The sequence below is a fragment of the Saimiri boliviensis genome, chromosome 5 (assembly GCF_048565385.1).
Source record: "Saimiri boliviensis isolate mSaiBol1 chromosome 5, mSaiBol1.pri, whole genome shotgun sequence".
NCBI classification, from domain to species: Eukaryota; Metazoa; Chordata; class Mammalia; order Primates; family Cebidae; genus Saimiri; species Saimiri boliviensis.
Genome location: NC_133453.1, coordinates 60,986,442 through 61,009,584, shown reverse-complemented (window position 1 = coordinate 61,009,584; position 23,143 = coordinate 60,986,442). Strand labels below are relative to the sequence as shown.

Here is a 23,143-nt window from a genome sequence, read left to right as displayed (position 1 = left end):
AGTTCCTGGATTTCATGCCCTCCCAAAATGTGGGATACTAGATGTTTGAGCCATAAATTAACTTTACCAGCATTGGAACTGCAAGTCTATAATAGAAATGACAGATATCACCAAATTAATTTCTCAGTATTAGTTGCTGCTTTTTTTTTTAAATCACTCTTAGTTCATTCAGATATTTTAAAAGTTGCAGGAAAATGGCCAATGGCTTGGAAATCTCTTGTTTCCCTTATTCTCAGTGTTTGGCCACCGAGTGGACCCACTCAACAGCACTTTAGCAGCATTAAGCAGGGTGCTTGTTGCTAATAAATACTGAAGTAAATGGCTATGTGGCAAAATAAAATTTGAAAATAAAATCACAACAAAGTATGTTCATAAACATATCTTTAAAATAGTGATTGGAGCACAAATGCATTTATTCTTTCTTCCTTAGTTCAATATAGATGAAAATTTAATTATACAAGAATTCTGGGGAAAATATTCCTAAGATTTTGTATTCCAAGAACCACTTTTTTTCTTTAATGTCTTGTCCCTGTTTTTCTTAGATTTCTTGTTCCTGTTAATCACATTTTCTTCTAGTTGATTAAGTAAGGAACAGAGCCTGATTGCTATTTCCATTTTTAATTAAATTTAATAAAAGTCTAGTTGGCCAAAATACTTTGATCTAACACAATTTGCCTACAATCAGATTGTGCCATGGGCTAACCAGGTGGTCCCAGTTTATATTAATGTCCTCAGGGGACTTACTTTTTCATGTTCTAGACAATCCATTGGAGATATTTTCAGGATCTCAACACATATAATTCAGCTACAGGGGAAATTATTAGGTTGTGATGTTTACCTTTTGTGTGATTTCCCTAAATGAAATAGGCTAACTTGATAGAAGGGAGGGTCTATTTATGTTTTATCCACAATGAACCTCAAATATAGACTTTTAAAAAGGCTCTTAAATCTGATTGATTGTTAGTATCTCCTGAGAAAGTTTTTAAAACATGTATTTCCGGGCCCATCCCCTATCCACTGAATCGTAATTTATATTGGTAGGGTGAAAAAATATGGATTTAAAAAAATCTGAAGCATTTTATTTGCAATCAGGGACAAGGAAATGATACTCATAACCGGGGAAATTTTGGAACCACTGATCCAGAATATTCTAAGGTGTTTAATGAATAGGTAACATTTGACTTAGAATAACTGATATATAGTTATACCAATAATTAGAAGATAGATTATATAAAAATAGTAGTTTAAACCTTAAAACTTTCAACTAACTTGACTCTGAAAATTACATGACTGTATTAATGACTTCTAAATTTAAAATTTAACCTTAGCTTTACAAATTACTTTATTCAGTCATTAAGTATTAAGCTAGGCTGTGGAAGATACAATGACAAATAAACAAAATCCTCACCCTTAGGCCCCTTGAGTGACTGATTGCTACACCAATCCATCAGGAATTTAAACAGCCCTGTGCAATGTTAGATTCATTAATCTTAACTCATAAAGATGAAACTGAAGTATTCCTTCCTACTGTCTTCATTCACATCATTGTCTCAACAAAGGGGCCACTGATTTAAAAGGGAAAGGATCTAAAATTACAGCTGGATATAAAGAATAAGTTCTAATGTGCTATAACACTGTAGAATGACCATAATATATGTTTTTCAAATAGCTAAAAGAAAGGATATTGAATGTTCCCAATACAGAGAAATGATAAATGTTTGAGATGACAGATTTGATAATTAGCTCAATCTGACATACATACTTATATGTATTGAAACATCACTATGTACCCCATAAATATGTACAATTATGCGTCACTTTAAAGAAAAAAGCTAAGAAAAGATTTTAAAAATATGATCAGGCTTTTCTTTCCCAAAATTGTCTATATGCCCATATGATTATTTTAACCTTCCTTGTAAAATTTTTGTAACTATATTTATAATATCTATGCACTTTATTATAGGGAAAAAAACATACTTCTAATGGTATGGAAGAAATCACTTGTCTTCTAACAAAATCCACTGAAAGCTAGAATTTCTTCAACTCATCTTTTTGCAGACTCTGGTTTTCAGTTCACTACTAAGTATATACACAGGACTCGCATTCCATACTCAATAATCTGTGAAACAGCTGCAAGTGATATTGGGATGGGCATTCCATAGCTCTCCTATGCTGAATGTGGAATCATCTAAAAAGCATTATTCAGCACCTTTTCTGAACACAAGCTCAAATGGAAAACAAAACAAGTGTGTCGCAGAAAGTGAAATCAGTTTCTGCTTTGGGGTATCTGAGAAGCCATCTTATTGGGTCTTAAATACATGCAGGGATTTCAGCTGGTGAGCACAGAGGTGGGCTGGGGAGAATTACCCATGTCCCAAGCAGGAGAGAGAGCCCGAGCCAAAGCACTGAAGCATGGGGGTCAGTGTTAGCAAGACGATGTGGAGGACGATTGTGGATCATAGAGAAATGGAGCTAACAGGGTCTGGAGAATTAATAAGTGTTTCCTATAGGAAGTGATGTCTGAGCTGAGACCTCAAACAAGCTATGGGAGTTACCTAGACAAAAAAGAAGTTGAGATGAGGTGGGGAATGAAGGGTGACAGAAAAATGAGTTATTAAGAATGAAGAGAGATATAAAATGAATAGGAGATAGAACTAGTGGGATCTAGAATAGGATCAATTTTTCCTGGAAATGAGGGGAAAAAGAAGTAAAAGTGAGAAGCAAGGAAGAGACAAAAAGTTTGGGCAGAGAATAAAAGAACAAGCAATTTCACTCTCTGTGATTAGGTGACTTTGAGGTTAGTTAAAGCCTGGCTCCAGGGTGGTTGAGAATTTTAAAAGAACATGAAAGTTTTAGACTAGTTGTTATGGGGAATGGAGGAGGGAATTAACAGATGATAAATAAAGGGAATTATAAGGCTAACTGGTAACAGATACATTACATTTTAAATAGAACCAATCAGAAAAACTATGCTAATTGTTTCATCTGTGATTGAGTTTACTCACCACAGCCCTGGTGGTCCACGCTGAGTAGCACAAGAACAGAGGCCAGGAAAAGAGAGAAGGAAGGGAGTGTATGATGAGAGCAGCTTTGGGTGATGTCATAAAACTAAGTATGGTGGACACAGGAGTGGGAAGCTGAAGCTAGCTGAAAATATGCCTTTGGAGTAAAGAAAGTCAAGGAACATGAATTAAATAAGTCTCTGAATGGCTCAATTAGTACAGGAAGGTTGTAGGTGATTCAGGGATCAACTGTGTTAAGGCTTAACAAGTCCTCTCAGGTGTTCACTTAAAGTAGATTCAATTTCACTGTTATTATCATGATAGCAGAAAACCATGCAGTATAATAGTATTAACTGTAAAAATCCATGCTTTCCGGGACATGTTATTTAAGGGCTGACAAATGCCAGGAATAAAGAAAAAGATACATGAAAAATTTTTGTAAAAGTCAAAACTAAAAATACTTTTCTCAGCATTTAAACTTAACGAGCTGGTAAAGATTCTGGAAGCAAAGTAACAGCAGGTAGTTTTAAACCTCGTGATCATAGATCATAGAGCACATGTCCTTTATTTGCTTTCTTAACTCAGCCCTTTCTTAGATGGGCATAAATATTTCTGAGAGATTTTCTAAATTCAAATTTCCCTTGGAAATTAAAACATAGGATTCACTAAGCTTTCAATTGAGCTGCAAATTAAGGCTAGAAAATCCCATCATTATGTAGACATCCCCAGTGCTTGCTGGAAAATTCAATACAATTTGTATATATTTTGCCTGTTAGTAATAAAATGATTTCTAATTAATGTTCTGTGAAAAATGACATCTGCTTTTAATTGGAAAGTTCATTAAAGAATCAGACAAGTAAAACAAATTATTCACTAAGATGAAGACAGGGGAATTGAAATGCTCTGATGCAGGTGTCTTATTCTTTGGAGAACTCACTTAATTTCTGCCTTGAGACATTTAAGATTCAGACCTCACTTTATTTTTTAAATTAGTTGAAACATTATAAAACAGACTCTCTTTCATTTTATTGATTTTCTTTGTAATCATCAGATATGTGAGCTGATTTACTGAAGCAATATATTTTATAGCGATTTTACAATTTTTTCACATACTTTTAGTGAAGGAATTTGGGGAGGTAATGAAAGTTCAGATAGGAGAAGAGCCAGCTTCTTTATACAGGTTAATATTAATGTGGAATGACAAAGGACCCTGAATAGCCAAAACAGTCTTGATAAATAAGAACAAAATTAGAGAACTTACACTTCCAGATCTTAAAACTTACTGCAATCCTACAGAAATCAGAGCAGTGTGGCATACTGGCATGAGGATAGACATACAGATTTATAGAATAGAAGTAAAAGTCCAAAAATAAACCCACACATCTGAGGTCAATTAATTTTCAGTGAGGGTGCCAAAGTCATTCAACAATGAAAGAATATTTTTTTTCCAACAAATTGTGAATATCCACACGCAAATTAATGAAGTTAAACCCTTACCTCCACCATACATAAAAATTAACTCAAAATGGAAGAAAGATCTAAATATAATGCCATCAAAACATAAGGAATAAAATTTTATAATTTTGGATTTAGTGATGGTTTCTTAGATATGGCACCAAAAACACAAGCAACAAATTTAAGATAGATAAACTTTATCAAAATCAAAACTTTTACTTATCAAAGAACATTATGGTCAAGGGACTTGAACAGACATTTTTTCCAGGAAGATGTGCAAATAGCCAGTAAATGAAAGAACTGCGTCATTAGTTATTAGGGAAATACAAATAAGAATCACAACGAACTAGCACTTTATGCAGACTAAGACAACTATAAAAAATCAAACAAAATAAAAAATAACAAGTGCTGGAGAGAATGTAGAAAAATTGGAATCTTGTGCCTTTCTGGTAGAAATATAAAACAGAGCAGCTGCTATGGAAAAACAGCATAAGTAATTTCTCAGTAAGTTAAACATAGAAATAACAAATGATACAGCAATTTTACTCCTAGGTATCACCCAAAAGAATTGAAAGATGTATTTAAAAACATATTCATAGATGTTCATAGCCTCACTATTAACACTAGATAAAAGGTGAAAACAACTCCAATGTCTATCAACTGATGAATGGACAAATGAAAGGTGGTATATCCATACAATGGAATATTATTCAGCCATAAAAAGCAAGTTTAAATATATGCTACAACATGGATAGACCTGAAAAACATGCAAAGTAAAAAAAAATTCAGACACAAAAAGCCATTAAATATTATTTCATTGAATGATATTTCCAGAATAGGTAAATACATGGACACAGAAAGCAGATTAGTGATTGCCAGGGGCTAAGGAAAGAGAGGAATGAATACTGACTGCTTAATGGGTATGGTGTTTCTTTTTGGAGTTATGAAAATATTCTGAACTAGGTAGCCATGATAATTACATGATACTGTGAATTTACTAAATGCCACTAATGATAAATTTTATGTAATATTTACTTTACCCTTATTTTCTTAAAGCCCGTATTATGTTGTGTTTCTGTTGTGCCAGGCATTGTGCTAAGAACTGTTATATATGGCCAGGTGTGGTGACTCACACTTGTAATCCCAGCACTTGGGGAGGCTGAGGAAGGCAGATCAATAGTCATCTACGAAAATTAAGAGAGACATGAATATACATGAAACACATAGGCAAAACATCCTAGTTGGTGCCTCTTAAATTTTAGCATGAATACAAAGCCTATTGAGGAATCTGTTAACACACAGCCTCATTCCATAGGTGTGATGGGTGAATCTGAGATTCTAAATCTCTACCAACTCTCTGATGCTGTTGTTGCTCTCTGGGAGCCACACCTTGAATAACAAGGCTATAAGTTTCCTTTAAGCCTTATAGATGGAGATTAATAACCTCCATCTCGAAAGACATCATGCCCTTCCTAAAGTCACTTCCATTCAAACCGCAATAGTTTAAGGGATTTTCTGTCTTCTGTCTCCCTCCTTCCCATTACTGCCATTCCCATTGTTTCCGAGGTAATCTCCTAAAATGAAAATCAGTTTAAGCTATACTTTGCTTAGATGATATCTCATTGCCCATCTGGTCTCCAATCCAAATGTTTACAGGGGCCAGGCACATAATGTAAATGAATGAAGCAAGGGTAGGAGGGAGGTAGGTTATGAGGGATGATATCAAAGTAAAGACTGTGGCAAACTGATGTGCACATGCTTTTCTAAAGGAAACAGCTATTACTGGGCTCTAGCCAAAAGTCACTATGTCTATGTGGGAAGATGAGTCTGATAATGCCAGATCTTTCTGTTTTTTTTTTTTTTTTAAACAAGAAACAGGACATCTAGATTTCTTTTTTAACAGAAAGTCCAACATTTTAAGATTGACATTATTTTTTTAAGCCTGATGCCCACCAAAACCTAGGTAGAATCTCTGGGAATGAGATGCAGACATCATCTCATTTCAACATTTCAACATCCCCCAGGTGACTCCAGTGTGCAGCCAGAGTTGAGAAGCACTAATCCACGCATCCCCCTATGGCACTAACTACAATGGGCCTGAGCTTAACCAAGGGTTGAAGCTATAGAAAAACAGAGATCTATTATATGAACATTATTTCTGATGTGTAAGAGAAGGAATGATTATGCCTCCTCAAAAAAAAAAATTAGCAATTATTTGTTTGCATAATATTTTAATACATCCTACAACAAATTCTGAGTTTCAAAGGTTGAATTCAAGTTTTAGGGAATCAAGTTGATTTATAATACAGTTTAAGAGTATTTAAAGGTTTTTTTGTTTTGTTTCTCAGACATAGGCTCCCTGTCACCCAGGCTGGAGTGCAGTAGCACAATCTCGGCTCACTGCAACCACTTCCCAGGTTCATGTGATTGTCCGGTCTCAGCCTCCCCAGTAGCTAGAACCACAGGCGCCCACCACAATGCCTGGCTAATTTTTTATATTTTTAGTGGAGATGGGGTTTCACCATGTTAGCCAGATGGTCTCAATCTCTTGACCTTGTGATCCGCCCACCTCAGCCTCCCAACATGCTGGGATTACAGGCATGAGCCACTGCACCTGGCCAAGAGTATTTAAGGTTTTAAACCAAAGGATAATTTATAATCATCCATGTCTACTATTTCTTTATCTCTCACATTTGCAAAAGAAGAAAGAATTTTCATATAAAGTATAATTTAAAATAATTACTCATAGTCAAAGGTCGTATTTAAAAATCCTTTAGTTCATTTATTTCAACATGTTCTGAATAAAGTATCACATTTATTAAGAGCTATGAAAGTTGCTATACTTCTTGTTCTGAATGTATTCCTGTAAGAAATAATAGAGACATTTTCAAAGTTTATTTAGAAAGAACTTACTGAGTAGACTAACAAGCCATATACACCAGCTTCCTGCTGTTGAATTTATCTGTGGGTAGCAGAGAATACCTGCTTTCTCTGTGTTACCAGATTATTTATATGAGCTTCACTAATTAATCCCCAGCTCGATGCCGAATTTCTATGTTAAATCTTCTTTGAAAGAAACATTTCCTATTCCGTGCCTCATATTCACACCCAAACAAAAGTCCAAGATATAATATGTTGCTTACTATTTAAGGACATATAAAATTGAATTTCTTTTCCATGAACAAGAAATGACATTATTGTTGAAAAACCACAGATGAAAACTCTTTGGAAGTTTACACTATGGGCAGGAAATAAACAAAATACTATTTTTGAGCCATTACTAAAATGTGGATGCTTTCACAAACATTTTCATTTTTTTAAATTAACTTTTATTTTATGTTCAGGGACACAGTGAAGGTTTGTTACATAGGTAAACTCATGTCACAGGAGTTTGTTGTACAGATTATTTCATCACTCAGGTATTAAGCCCAGTCCCCAATAGTTACCTCTTCTACTCCTCTTCTCCCACCCTCCACCTCGAAGCAGACCCCAGTGTCTGTTGTTTTCTTCTTTGTGTTCATAAGTGCTCATCATTTAGCTCTCACTTATATGTGAAAACATGCAGTATTTTTTTTTTCTGTTCCTGCATTAACTTGCTAGATAATAGCCTCCAGCTCTATCCATGTTCATGCAAAAGACATTATCTCATTCTTTTTTATGGCTGCATAGTATTCCATGGTGTATATATGCCACATTTTCTTTATCCAATCTGTCATTGATGGACATTTAGGATCATTTTATGTCTTTGCTGTTGTGAACAGTGCTACAGAGAGCATTCACATGCATTGTCTTTATGGCAGAATGATTTCTATTCCTCTGGGTATATACCCAGTAATGGGGTTGCTGGGTTGAATGGTAGTTCTGCTTTTAGCTTTGAGGAGTCTTCATACTGTGAGTTACACACTCCCATCAACAGTGTATAAGTGTTCCTTTTTCTTTGCAACTTCACCAGCATCTGTTGTTTTTTGACTTTTTAATTATAGTCATTCAGACTGGTGTGAGATGATATCTCCTTGTGGTTTTCATTTGCATTTCTTCAATAATCAGTGATATTGAGCTTTTTTTCATGTTTGTTGGTTACATGTATATCTTCTCTTGAGAAGCCTCTGTCCATGCCCTTTGCCCACTTAGTAATGGAGTTGTTTTTCTCTTGTAAATTTGCTTAAGTTCCTTATAGATGCTGAATATTAGAACTTTATCAGATGCATAGTTTATAACTATTTTCTCTCATTTTATAGGCTGTTTACTCTGTTGATAGTTTCTTTTGCTGTGCAGAAGCTCTTCAGTTTAATAAGATCCCACTTGTCAATTTTTGCTTTGTTGCAATTGTTTTTGGTGTCTTTGTCATGAAACCTTTGCCTGTTCCTGTGTCTAGGATGGTATTGCCTAGGCTGTCTTTCAGGGTTTCTATACTTTTGGGTTTTACATTTAAATCCTTAACCCATCTTTAGTTGATTTTTGCATATGATAATAAGGAAGGGTCCACCTTTAATCTTCTGCATATGGCTAGTCAATTATTCCAGCATTTATTGAATAGGAAGTCTTTATCTCATCACTTGCTTTTATCAGCTCTTTTGAAAATCAGATGGCCATAGATTTGTGGCCTTATTTCTGGACTCCCTATTCTGTTTCATTGATCTATGTGCCTGTTTTTGTACTAGATGCTGTTTTGGCTACTGTAGCTCTGTAGTATAGTTTGAGGTTTGGTAACATAATGCCTCCAGCTTTGCTCCTTTTGTTTAGGATTGCCTTGGCTCTTTTTGGTCTTATATGAATTTTAAAATAGATTTTCCTAGTTCTGTAAAGAATGTCATCATTACTTTGACAAGAATGGCATTGAGTCTGTAAATTGTTTCGTGCAGCATAGTCATTTTAATGATATTGATTCTTCCTAACCATGACCATGGAATGTTTCTCCATTTGTTTGTGTCTTCTGTGATTTCTCTGGGAAGGGTTTTCTGATGCTCACTGTAGAGATTTTTCACCTCCCTTGTGGGCTGTATTCTTAGGGATTTTGTGTGTGTGTGTGTGTGTGTGTGTGTGTGTGTGTGGCAACTGTGAATGGGATTGCCTTTCTGATTTGGCTCTTGGCTTGGCTGTTGTTCGTGTATAGGAGTGCTAATTATTTCTGTACATTGATTTTGTATCCTGAAACTTTGCTGAAAGTATCTGCTGAAGGAGGTTTTGGCTGAGACTACTTTTCTAGATACAGAATCATGTCATCTGCAAGGAGATAGTTAGACTTTCTCTTTTCCTATTTGGATGCACTTCATTTATTTCTCTTGCCTAATTGCTCTGGCTAGGACTTCCAATACTATGTTGACTGAGAGTGGTGAAAGAGGGCATTTTGATCTTGTACCAGTTCTCAAGGGAAAGGCCAGCATTTGCGCATTCAGTATATTTTTGGCTGTGAGTTTGTCAAAGATGGCTCTTATTATTTGGAGGTATGTTCCTTCAATACCTAGTTTATTGAGGGTTTTTAGAATGAAGGGGTGCTTAATTTTATTGAAAGCTTTTTCTGCATCTATTGAGAAAATAATGTCGTTTCTGTCTTTAGTTCTGTTTATGTAATGAATCACATTTATTGATTTGCATATGTTGAACCAACCTTGCATCCCAGTGATGAAGTCTATGATCGTGGTGGACTAGCTTTTTGATGTGCTTTTCAATTTGGTTTGTAAGTATTTTGTTGAGGATTCTTGCATCAATGTTTATCAAAGATAAAAGGAAAGCAAGAAAAAAGAAAGGAAAAGAAATTTACTCTCAGGGATGCTGTAGAAAAATAGGTTTCTCTGCCTCACTTTTCAAAAACAGTTTGACTTGAAAACTACTTGAGTACGTGGGGCAGTACTCAGCTTCTGCATAGGACGTAGAGTAGTTCAGGATCCTAAAGAAAGTGGATATACTTGTCTGGAACCTCCAAAGCTCAAAGGATCCTCCCACCTCAGCCTCCTGCATAACTGGGACCACAGACATGTACTACCACACCTGGCTAATCATTTAAATTTTTTGTAGAGATGGAGTCTCCCTATGTTGTCCAGGCTTGTCTAGAATATTATTTATTTCTAAGCAGAAATGAGCTATCAAGCCATGAAAAGACATAAAGAAAACTTAAATACATACTACTAAGTGAAAAATGCCAATTTGAAAAGGCTACATACTGTACAATTCTAACATTGACATTCTGGAAAAGGCAAAACTGTGAAGACAGTAAAAAGATCAGTGGTTGTCAGGAGTTGGAGGTGTGGAAAATAATGAACAAGCAGAGCACAGAGGAGTTTTAGGGCAGCAAAAATAATCTGTATAATTCAATGATGCTCAGTCATTCAATACATGTCATCATACATTTGTCCAAGCACATAGAATGTACAATACCAAGAGTGAACCCTCATGAAAGCTATGAACTTTGGGTGATAATGATGCGTCAATGTAGGGCCATCCATTGCTACAAATGCACCACTCTGTTGGGGAAGTTGATAATGGGGGAGGCAATGGATGTGTGGGGGCAAGGTGTATACGGAAATCTCTATACCTTTCTCTTAATTTTGTTGTGAACTTAAAACTGTTCTAAAAATAGTTTTTTTAAAAATTATTGTTTACATCCCTTATACCTGCAACTTAATATTGATGGAAAGAATATCTATATTTTTTTTGTTTATGCACATCCTAAATTGAAATATGAGTTATAAACTATGACAAAAACTGTGCCCTACTAAAGTCAAACATTAACAAATATTCTACTCCAGACTGTCTTCAGGACTAGAGGAAACCGTAACACCACATTTACAGTGAATATAACCCCAAGGTATGTCTAAATTATGTGTATATTATATACTGATTTTTTTTTTTGTATTAAAAGAAGTAGTGTCTTATGCAATTCTGGTCATCTGGTGCTTAGCATTTGGGGCTTTTGATAGAATTTTCACTAATAAAACTTGAGTTTGATACAAACAGAATAAATTGCTATTTAATTCAATGAAAAAACTTTGATATGAACAGAATAAATTGCTATATAATTCAATGAAAAAAGTTAACCTCCTAAACAGATAAACCAAATGCTGAAAAATTTGAAGAACTTAAAAAATAATCAGTCATTACCAGTCAATAGTCCTCTGTAAGTGTACCTTTTATCAATCAGTCAAATATTCAAACAAAACACTCTGAGTGCCTACAAGACACTGGAGTGTTCAAACAGGAGCAAGAAACTGAAACAAATGTGTCATGATCCCTATGAGAAGATTTAAGTCTAAATAAATGCAGTCTAAATAACTGATTCTGTACTCACCCTGCTGACTCCAATCTTCCCAGACATGTGAATATTTGACTCGTATAGCCTGTATTCAACTATTGTCTAATAGTGTTGGCCCACTGTTTTCTAGAGCTTTATGACTTAGCTCTACCTACAACTATCAATCATCTAAAATATTAATAATACAAAGTTCTCTAAATCTTGATAGTGAATATTCACTGTTTCCATTCCATTTACTATAATGGACTTTTGTTTTATTTGAGATTAATATGGAGGCTCTGTAAAGAATTTTGGAAAGTATTTATAGACCCCAGATGTATAAATACATTGATTTCCAAATAACAAGACACAATGGAGAGAAGCTCAACTGCAACATGGGTGCTTTACCCATCTTGCTTCCAGTACTTCATGCTTACATTTTAGTGCATTCTATACACCTACAAGTGGCTGCCTGGCTGGTAGCCATTACTTCTTATAAAACTGAGAAATCTGAAGCAAGTTAAGGAACCAAAGAAGTATAAATGGAAACAGCAATCAAACTAAATCTGGCATTCATAAAAATGACTCATAGTAGTGTTATCTCAGTGTAGACAAAAGGTCTTTAGAAAGCTAAAAAGTATAATATTTAAGAGCTTGGGCCTTTGTATCAGATAAAACCTACAAATGAATTTCAAATCTGCCAGTGACAAGATATATTACATTGGTCAAGCAACTTTGCATTTCCGAGTCTCTGTGTTTTATTTGTTTTGATGCATAAAATGGGGAAAATAATACCTCCCCCTTAGGGGTCTTGTTATAATTTTGATAATGCATCTCATATACATAGCATAGTGCCTGGCACATAGTAACTATTCAGAAAAATATAGTTATTTTGTAGAAGCTGTTAATTTATCATTTTCTGGAAGCCCTGTCAATGCACAGTGGTATTTGCTAATGGTATTGGGATATTTTTTTACATGAATAGATTTATCAAAGAGAGTTTTCAGTTTTCCTCTAAATTACCCACAGAAGCATATTCAAGAAAAGTTAATGCATTTTTCAATTATTTTTAACGTGTCTAATATTTCTCTTACCTTTGCTTTTATTATCAGTTCCTCATGCTTACGAATTAGGTCCTCATTGTCTGAAAGTGATGAACCTAGACTTTGTTCCTGTAAATCTCTTACAGTTTTCTGAAACCAACAAGTAACCTAAGAAGCAGAAAAGATAGATCAAAATTCAAATGATCAGAATAAGTCAGTAAAAAATTCAGAAATAGTCCCTCAAACTTCCAAAACTTAAGCTACTTTAATTTCTCTTTATATAAACTATATCATGTATTTATATCATATGAACAAGTTTTGAATTTTTTCTTCATTTTAACCTCTACATGCATAAGAGAAAAAAAATCCCCAATAAAGTATGAAAATGACTAATCAGGTCAGATTACATGTCATAAAGAAAATCAAAATTTCCTAACAAAGAATCAAAATAGATTCCCAAATAGTCTCTAAATCATGAATTCTTTTAAAATATGTCTTCTTTCCTAGAAATAAATATGAATCTAAGTATAGTTATATAAACCCATATGAAGATGTTAAAACAGTATATGTAGAATTATATTTTCTGCCATAAAAAATACAAAAATATTTAGCTATAAGTGTTGGAAAGCTATATCCAGAAAACAGAGGTTATTAAAATCCATTAACATTATAAGTGGTAAGGGCATGACTCACATTCACATTGACTTGATTTATAATGCATTCCATATGCAGTGCTGAAACTACAAATAGCAAAGGACTTGAAACAATCTATACATTTTTAAATGATTTCATAACTTGACATGGGAGCCCTGGATGCAGATTCCTTATTCCAATTAAAGGAGACTTAAATTTTTACTCTCAAATCCTGTATAGCATTATTCTTACAATCATATCATAATGACTGATTTTTTTTTTTTTTTTTTTTTTTTTTTTGAGATGGAGTCTTGCTCTGACGCCCAGGCTGGAGTTCAGTGGCACGATCTTGGCTCACTGCAAACTCCTCCTCCCAGGTTCAAGTAATTCTCTGCCTCAGCCTCCAGAGTAGCTAGGATTATAGGCACCCACCACCATACCGGCTAATTTTTGTATTTTTAGTAGAGATAGGGTTTCATTGTGCTGAACAGGCTGGTCTTGAACTCTTAACCATGATCCACCCACTTCAGCCTCCCAAAGTGCTGGGATTACAGGTGTGAGCCACCAGTGCCTGGCCATAATGACTGATTCTTAAGAGATGGCTACAAACTAGTAGTTTGCTAGTTGCTTTATGGGCATCATCTCTATTTCTCTCAACAACTTTATAAGAGTCATGATATGATCATTTTTTAAATGAGATAACAGAGTTTTGAAGCAGTTAAGCAGCTTATCCACAGCCACAAAGTAAGCAACAGAGACAGAATTTGTTCTCCAGTCTACAGGATTTCAAAATCCGTGCTCTTTCCATTGTACCCTGCTGCCATGCTTGAGACATTTAAAGTCTTACAGCCCTGCCATCAGGGGTAATGACTTCAAATCTGGAAAATGAACACTGGCAGCCCATTCAAAACAATGGGTATCTAAATCCCAGGCCTGATACTGTCTTTCCCCAGCCTACGTTGGGGAAAGACACACTGCTGTTGTGCCTGCACCATCTCAGGATTTCCCTGAAATCCTGTAACATGGAGAAATGTGCGAAACAGGTGGCCAAGGAGAACTCTAGATTAGATTGGAAGTTCCACACAATAAATGCACATGACACATAACATACACACACACATACACGCACGCACACAGACACACACAGACACACACACATACGTCAGAGTTAAGGGCTCGCCTAGAATAGGGCACATCATTTATAGGGCTGATATCACAAAGCTGGCTATGGGATCAAAAGGTCTGCACCAACTCTTAGTATTTTCCAGCATGGAATTGGGCAGTTAAAAAACAGGGTGGAAGCATTTCTCCAGCTTTCTGCTAACTGGAAATGTCTTTACTAACCATCATTTTAGTCTATCATTAGAGCAAAGAAAAGAATGCTGGTGGCCTTGTAGCAGTTTCCATGTGACATCTATCTCATTTTCTTCCGAATATTTGGTAATCTATGCACAATACAATACACATATTATCTAGTTAGTCCTCATGATATATAAGTATTGTGCTTATTTATTTACAATTATTTGAAGACACAGTCTGTTTTTCTGGTATCCAGTTAAAGCTAGATGCCACTTACAATGTGCCTATTAAAACAGAGAGAGTATTTTATCAACAGCTTAACATTTATTATTTTATTTTGAAAAGCAAAATAATTTTCTCCCCAAAATTCAGTGATCCCCTATAAAAACACAACTAGAGCACTGATTTAAGGGTTTCCTAGAAGTGGATCACAAATATAACTAATTTCCAGAGATCATTTATTTTATTAAATGAAAGTGAGTTTTATTTACTCTTAGCTAAAGTGGGAGGGACTTGACATCTCAAGAATGATTTAACAGGGACAATTAATATAGAATCACAGTGGATGAAAAATGGGTACAAACAGGTGTTTGCTAATCTCTAAAAACAGGTGAGAAGCCTGAACCCTCAGATAATCTTATTAAACTTTATGAGTCAAAGACTTGTCATCTAACAAATGCCAGCATGATGAAAGCTGTGAAAGAGTGAGTTGTTTTGATTTTTAAATGGTATCTACTGACCTCATCTCCTAGATTTGGCACATACTATTTCAATTCCCCAAAGAGACCATTCTTGTAAGACAATACTATTCCCTTTAGGATAATGTAGTTAAAGAACTACAATAATGTTCAGTGTATGTTGTTCATGCTCCTGCCTGTTAAACCATGCTGACTGTCTAGATCTACAGACTTTTACTACCAGATACAACCTGGAAAGAAACATAAAAACAAGTTGGCATAAAATTCAGAAGTAGATCATCATGAGGGTGTTACATCTCATTATGAGATATTCACACACAGGAACAGACTTAGATCAGATTTACCATGTATGCTGTGGGATGCACACAAAATAGGCTCTCAGAGTCCTTCTGGTATAAAATAAGACACCCTAAATAACCAGGAGCATGTCAACCATAATATTCTGTCACCCAGTAAATCCGTCATTGTGCCCAGTGAGTAGCTACTGCAGACAGCTGCATAGATATTCTAAGTGCACTTTTTATAAGCTTTTAAATTATATCAGCTGCTGTCCAGACGCCAGAATGATAAGTACAGTAAATGATGCGCCAGGACATTTCTGTAGAACATGATCCCTGCAAAACAATGAAAACATGAGCCACAAGCTGAGGAGATATGCGAAGGAAAGAAAACAAAAAATATTCAAAGTATACACTGGAAATTGGTTCTGGGCACTGATGGATTAAAAGGGTCAATTAGAACATTTTTCCTTTCTTCCCAGTTCCTACGTTTCAGTTTCATCTGAGCAACATGATCATGGTCATCCCATCAATTTGATAGGGCATTCTAGGTACTTGATACCCAGAGGAGGTAGAACTCAGCAGAGAAGGAGTGAGGTAGATTGTGTGAGTGTGGAGTGATAGAGTGGCATCTATCACAGAGTGACAAGAGACGGAGAAAAAGGAAGGTCAGCAAAGATGCAGAGAGGAAGCCATTAGGAATGTTCAATGAAAACCAAGAGCTGCCTTGAAAGTAAAGGTGGGGTGGCAGGAAAATCGGTACTGTCCAATACAGTAGCCAGTAATTATACATAGCTATCTAGTACTTGGAAAGTGACTAGTCCCAATTGAGACATGCTCCATGTGTAAAGTACACAGCAGATTTCAGACTTAGCATAAAATATAATAAAAATATCTCACAAAGAAATATTAGTATGAGTATAATGGCTCATGCCTGTAAACCTAGCACTTTAGGAAGCTGAAGTAGGTGGATCGCTTGAGCTCAAGAGTTTGGGACCACCCTGGACAACATGGCAAAACTCAGTCTCTACTAAAAAATTAGCTGGGTCTGGTGGCATACGCCTGTAATCCCAGCTATCCAGAGAGGCTGAGGCAAAAGGATCACCTGAGCCTGTGAAGTCAAGGCTGCAGTGAGCCAAGATCATGTCATTGCACTCCAGCCTGGGCAACAGGAGTGAGACCCTGTCTCAATTAAAAAAAAAAAAGTTAGTATTGATTACTTATTGAAAAAACATTTCAGATATGTTGGATTAATTTAAAAATAGTATAGCTTTTCACCTTTTTATGTGGCTTTTTACTTCTTAATTTCTTTTTTACTTTTAAAATATGACTACTAGAAAATTTAAAACCACATCAATAGTTTGTATTATATTATTATTGGATGGTTCTCCAATTAAAATATATTTGGACTGTCTTTATTTGTTAAATGTAGACTTAAGGACTGAGCTTTAATTAAGGATATTTTAAAAAGTGGAGTCAGGAGAAGAATGGTGTAAGATATCAGTTGGTAAGCATTTATGAACATCTAAGTAGGGGATGAGGAAGTTAAAAACCAGAGACACTTTCAAAAACTTTTATTGGCTGCTACAGTTTTGATGTTTGTCCCCTCTAAACCCCATGTTGAAATCTGATCCCCAGAGTTGGAGATGGGATCTAATGGAAAGTGTTTGGATCATGGGGGTGGACCCCTCATGAATAATAGATTAATGCCCTCCCTGGGTGGGGGCTGGGGGTAAGTCCTTCTTTTATTAGTTCCCAGCAGACCTGGTTGTTAAAAAGAGCCTGGGGTCTCCACACGTTGTCTTGCTTCCTTTCTTGCCATGTGATCTCTGTACTTGCAAGCTCCCCTTCACCTTCCACCACGGGTGGAAGCAGCCTGAAGCTTTCAACAGATGCCCAGTCTTTCAGCCAGCAGAATCATGAGCCAAATAACCCTTTTGTATTTATAAATTACCCAGTTTCAGGTGTTCCTTTGTAGCAGTGCAAAATGAATTAAGACACTGGCTACATTCATTGGCTGAGTAAAAGGTAATACCTTTTGGGAAAGCAGATGTAACAAAGGGGCTCTTCCCCACATTTTTTTTTTCTTTATGTGAGAAATGGATTTCTTTGCATGTCTTGTTCATCACTGAAGATGCATGAGGAAAGTTGATACAGGGATGTACCAAAAGAGTGGGAAGGTTGGAAGAGCAGAGGTTGGGCTAAATACCTTCAGCAGGTATATACCTACTGAAGGTATTTAGCCTTGAGCAAAGAAAGATTCCTTTTTGCTTGTTGGAAGTCCCACTTTGGACCCCTGCTGATAGATAGGAATGAAGAAAGTAAAAGAGGTGAACCAGTCTTCCAAGAAAGTATTAGGTAGCACTTTAGGCAGGTTACAACACAACCTCAACCACCCTTTGCACCTCTCCTCTGATAAAGCCATTTGCCTTTTCAACAGATGAGGTAACAGTTCAATAGACAGTTTAATAACTTACCACCTAAGGTCACACAACCAATATGGGGAAATTCTTATAGGTAGGGGTAGAAATGCCAGTGTCAGAATATATACTACGCAATATTTTCCCTGCTCACTATATATATATATATATATATATATATATATATATATATATAATCTACAGAGATAAAGGATTCTGGAGAAGAGCAGTAGTTCTTACTAAGCTATGTTTATGAATGTCCTTAAAATAAAAACCAAAAGGCAAAGCTATGGTTGTAGAACCCAGTTTTAACACAGAAATAGGTCCTGCGGACAATCATAGGGACTCAGTGAAAATATTTCATTAGAGAGGAGAATGGATGTGTGGGTTAGGGCTGTCAAAAGGAGTCCCTGAGAGGAAGAAGCCAGCTGTGGAAAGTGGTGACAGCAAGAGTAGACTGAGAACTTCAGTTCCCAGGACGGGACTGAAAGATGGGGCGTGCAAGCTGTAGAAAATGCTCTCTGATGGTCAAGGATAAACAACTCAGGTGGCAAGAAGGTGAACTTCTGCTGCAGCCCAAAGCAATGCGTCAGAATGCCATAAACCACTGCAGTTGACTTTTCTGCATTTTGTTCTACAATCTGAAATCAGATCTTTTTAATCTTTATTTCAAAGATGCTGGAGGAGGTGAGCTAGCAATAGCAATTCAAACCACCTTAACAGAAATGCTTCAGGGGAGATGTAAATCTCATCAAATTACTTTCATTTTCTTTTTCATGTGCACAACTTGCTGAATAACCAGGTTCTATTAAGGACAAAAAACTGATAAAGGAAAAAGGCATCAGTTATTTATCTTCTTTAACCCCAGACTTTTTGACAGTCTGTCTTGCAATTACCAAAAATACACACATATACAGAAATGTTTTCAATTGTAGTTGATGGTCACAGGTGACAGTTCTAATGCCTTCTTCGATTCTGAAGGCATGTTTCCATAGGGCTTTTTCTTTCTCTCTCTCTCTTTCTTTCTTTCTTTCTTTCTTTCTTTTCTTTCTCTCTCTCTCTCTCTCTTTCTTTCTTTCTCTTTCTTTTCAATAGGGGAACCAGTTGTCTTTGTTTGGTATCAGACAATACAAGTCAAACGAGCTCTGGACAGAACTAGCAATAACCACACTTGAAATATCCACTTGATCCACTAGGTGATTCTAATGCACATTGGAAGAGATGCTGAAGCTGTGTTGCTGATGTTTGTACCTGCAGACTTGGGAGTAGGGGAGGAAGAAGTAATTACTGTCAGCAACGTGGATCAGGTTTCTATTTTTAGATGTATTCTGGAACTGATCTAGTTATTGGCCTGTTACTATTTGGACTTAGAGATTCCAGGAGGACAGTGCTCACAATTTTCTTTTGCAGAATTTGGGAGCCCTTTGTGAATTACTGAAATCAACTGGAAGGCAGTGTCTCCTCAACAAATTCCAGTATCAAATCCCAGTATTCTCTGTTGATGGGCAGTAGGAAAGTGAAAATCTATTATTTTAAGGCAAAACTTGTTACTTTATGAACAGCTTTACATAGAATCCTTTTTACTATCTAGAATTATAATTTATATATTTAACTATTCTGACTTGTACTAACAGATTTCTCTTCTCACATCTATATTTCAAGAAAAGAATGGCACAAAGGACTTCCCTTCTTAACATTGCCCACAACAATTATTTGTGTTTAGGTAGGCTCTTTACTTCCAGCTGCTTAATAAATGGAAAGTTATTTAGTCCAATGGACAAAATCAGCACAGTGGAAGTCTCTGGACAAATTTTATTTCTAGTATCACCTCCGACTCATTGAAAGGAACTGCCACAGTAGTGGAAAGAAATTGTCTTTCAGGAGAGGAAAGAGAGCCCCACCCAGTGTCTTGGCAATGTGTATCCCTGCCAAAGATATCGAAGGCATGATTTTCTCAATATCACTTCAAGTTCCACTCTAAGTGATCTGCAGCCAATTATATTTGCAATGTGAGATAAAGAGAATGAGAGACAGACCGACAGACAGACAGTACAAAGCTACTTAGGAGTGGGACCAAAGATTGACATTTTCATTTTACCTTCCCAGTTCCTAGGTCATGCAGCTTAATGGAGTTCCTACCAAAGTTTTGGCCTGAACCTCTGGTTGTTGGGAAAAACCATGAATCAGAAACTGTTATAAACAGTATAAACAACTGGTAAATTTTAAAGGAAGTCTTAATCTTTTTAAAGTGTGCCATTTATTGTTTGCTTAAGAGTCTCCCTACAAATTTCATTAAAATTAATTCATACATTTGGCTTGTCTTTGGGGAATGGATCGTAAGAATGAGGGAAGAGGAGAAAATGATTTAGACTCTCTGGCTAATTTGGGACGGAGGAAGAAAAAAAGGAAAGCCACAATCACCAGGGGCAAACACCAGGGGTAGGGAAGAAAAAGAGCTCAGAGAGGTAAAAGGAGGCACACAGGCAGCCCCAGGGCTTAGCAGGTAGCTCAGGCAGCAGCAGCTAATTTTGTCATACAAGGGGCATGAGGGTTAGAAGCAACCACAGAGCCTTTCCCAGGGAGCCCACACCATATCACTTCTGAGGGTGAATGTGGTCACAGTATATGTCTCCATCCCCCATGCCAACCAACTAGGCGCCTTCAATAATCAAAATGTTGCTAAGCCATCAGCTCAACTGAACAGTATACAGGAGTGACCCAATTTAATGAAAATGTAATCAACTATAATAAGTATAAGTGACCTAAAGAAATAGCTAGAGGATGGAGAAAGTTAAGGAGGGGTAAATTAGCTTTTAACTCTATCTTGCAGCTAAAGCTAACCTTTTGAGTAAACTAGACTGGATATAAAGCCATGAAATGGCATTTACGCCCTGTTCATATGAGAACATCTAGTGGTTTATGGAATTGGTGTGGGATGTGGCCAATATGCCTGATTTTGTATGCTAGTGACCATCCAGTAAAGCTCAGAAAGTGACCACCAAAGTATGTAGTGACATGGTCAACATCTGAAATTTATTGAGCACTTATAATATGCCAAGCTGTGCTCAAAGCATTTTAAAACACATAATATTTTTTATTTTTACAATAAATCTATAGGTAGATACTGTTATTATCCCCATTTTACAGAAAAGGACACTGAGGCACAGAGGCCAAGTAACTGGTCCAAAACCACATACCTAGTAAATATAAAAGCTAGGATTTCTATCCATACCATCTGCACCAGAGTCCCTGTTTCTGTCTTTGAACTGCAGTGTCATTGGAAGCAACAGTCATTAGCACATATTCCAGTTAGAAGAGGTTTCTTTTTCTTTCAAAATTACATGCTGCTTCTACAAATACTATCAAGATCCTTTGCATTTACTGCTGGTGTGCCCTAGAGAGAATTCTAGAGACATCCTATATACCAAAACAAAATTCCGTGATGACACAGTTAGACAGTCATTTATACCTGTTACTGACCCAACTGTTTGATACCAGTGTCACCGAAATAAGGCAACCCTTATTTTGGCCTTATCCCAACCAATGTATGAAAGCTGCCTTCAGAGAAGAACATTATTATTTTTTTTGTTTTGAGACAGCAGCTCATATTTACTGAGAGTGCAAACGCATTATAAATAGATGTATTTTTAATGCGATCTCTAGAGATTTAAGAAATACTAAGTTAAATAACAAGACCAGATTTGCAAACATGAAATTAAAGGTAATGTTCAACATTGACCAGTGTGGTGGGAACTAGTGCTCACATATAATGCTAGTTGGAGTCAAATTTGAACAACCTTTGTGAGGGTAATTTGACAAGATGCATCATGAGCCTTAAAACATGTTTGCATTCCATCAACACCCAAATTCCACTTTTGAGAATAACACTGTTTATCCAGGAATACCACCTCTTGGAATATGAAAGATACACTCAAGAATGCAACTGAAGAGGCTCATCATGTGTCATCATAATCATGGGACCAGGACTGACATTTTTTTTATATAAATGTTTCAAAGTATTTTCACTCAACTTTCTCATTTAATTCTCACAAAATCTCTTAATGATAGATTTAGTATCCCCATTTCAAAATTTCCCAAGCAATAGATAAGAAGCTTAGGTAAGTCAAGGAACTTCCAGAGAAGGACTTTTAAAATTATGCATTTAAGCTGTTTAATCATTCAAATTCTAAATCCGAGTTATACAAGAGAATATGCTCACATGTTCCTGTATGGGTGCATAGTTTTACAAATGCCCCCCAGACAAAAGATTGGTGCCCAGAGGCTATGATCATATATGTCATCTCTGATATTTTAATTGCCCACTGACAAAGGATATACTGCATGATTATGATACACATTTTACTCAAATTATAAAGCCACAAAAACCTTCTGATGTGAATTCTATTATCTTTCCTGCCCCTAAAGATGTATACTTTATATGTGATCTGGATAGCAAAAAGAGATTGTCTACCCTTACGTCTTAATTCCCCTAGACGCCCTTGACACTGTCTTGTACACAGAGACCATGAATAACTTAGCTTTAATATATTTGTTTGTCTCACTTATGCCTGATTGGAGCAATTGAGAAAAATTGCATTCATAAATCTTCTTGCCAAGATAATTAATTATGCAAGAAATACTTCAAGCTGCTTCTGATTTTCATTAATGAAGCAGATTATCTGCAAAATGAGATGCTGCTGGAGCTGAAAAGAAAGGTCAGCTGCTTATCTTTAAATGTAAGACAAGCGCGCATTTTTACATCTGAAAAACAATGATGAAAGAACATGCTGTAATTGTCTTTATGAGGCTATCACATCCCAATTAAGATAGGAAAGAATGTGGCTTTCATTTACTGTTTTCCTGCAATTGATGTAAATCCTAAGTCCCCATCATGCTGGTCACTTAATTTCTTTTCCAAAGGAGAAGTGGCTGAACTATTAAAAGCATTATGCCACAGTACTTAGAAAGAGAGAAGCACTAAATGTATCTTTTAAACGGCCCTTATGGGAGAAGACACATCACATAGTCAGACATCCACATTATTATTCACCAGTAATCTTTGTTCTAATTCTCTATTTAATTTCCCT

At 36.1% G+C, this 23,143-nt stretch overlaps 1 protein-coding gene across 6 annotated transcripts in view; it reads right to left on the bottom strand.

Annotated features, from left to right (window-relative positions):
- CCDC141 (coiled-coil domain containing 141) overlaps positions 1-23,143 on the bottom strand; it is a 227,616-nt gene that overhangs the window by 114,497 nt on the left and 89,976 nt on the right. For all 6 annotated transcript variants that reach the window (XM_074399403.1, XM_074399405.1, XM_003921815.3 and 3 more), the window contains exon 7: positions 12,780-12,896. In XM_074399403.1, coding sequence (XP_074255504.1) covers positions 12,780-12,896 — 117 coding nt within the window. The remainder of the gene's footprint in view (positions 1-12,779; positions 12,897-23,143) is intronic.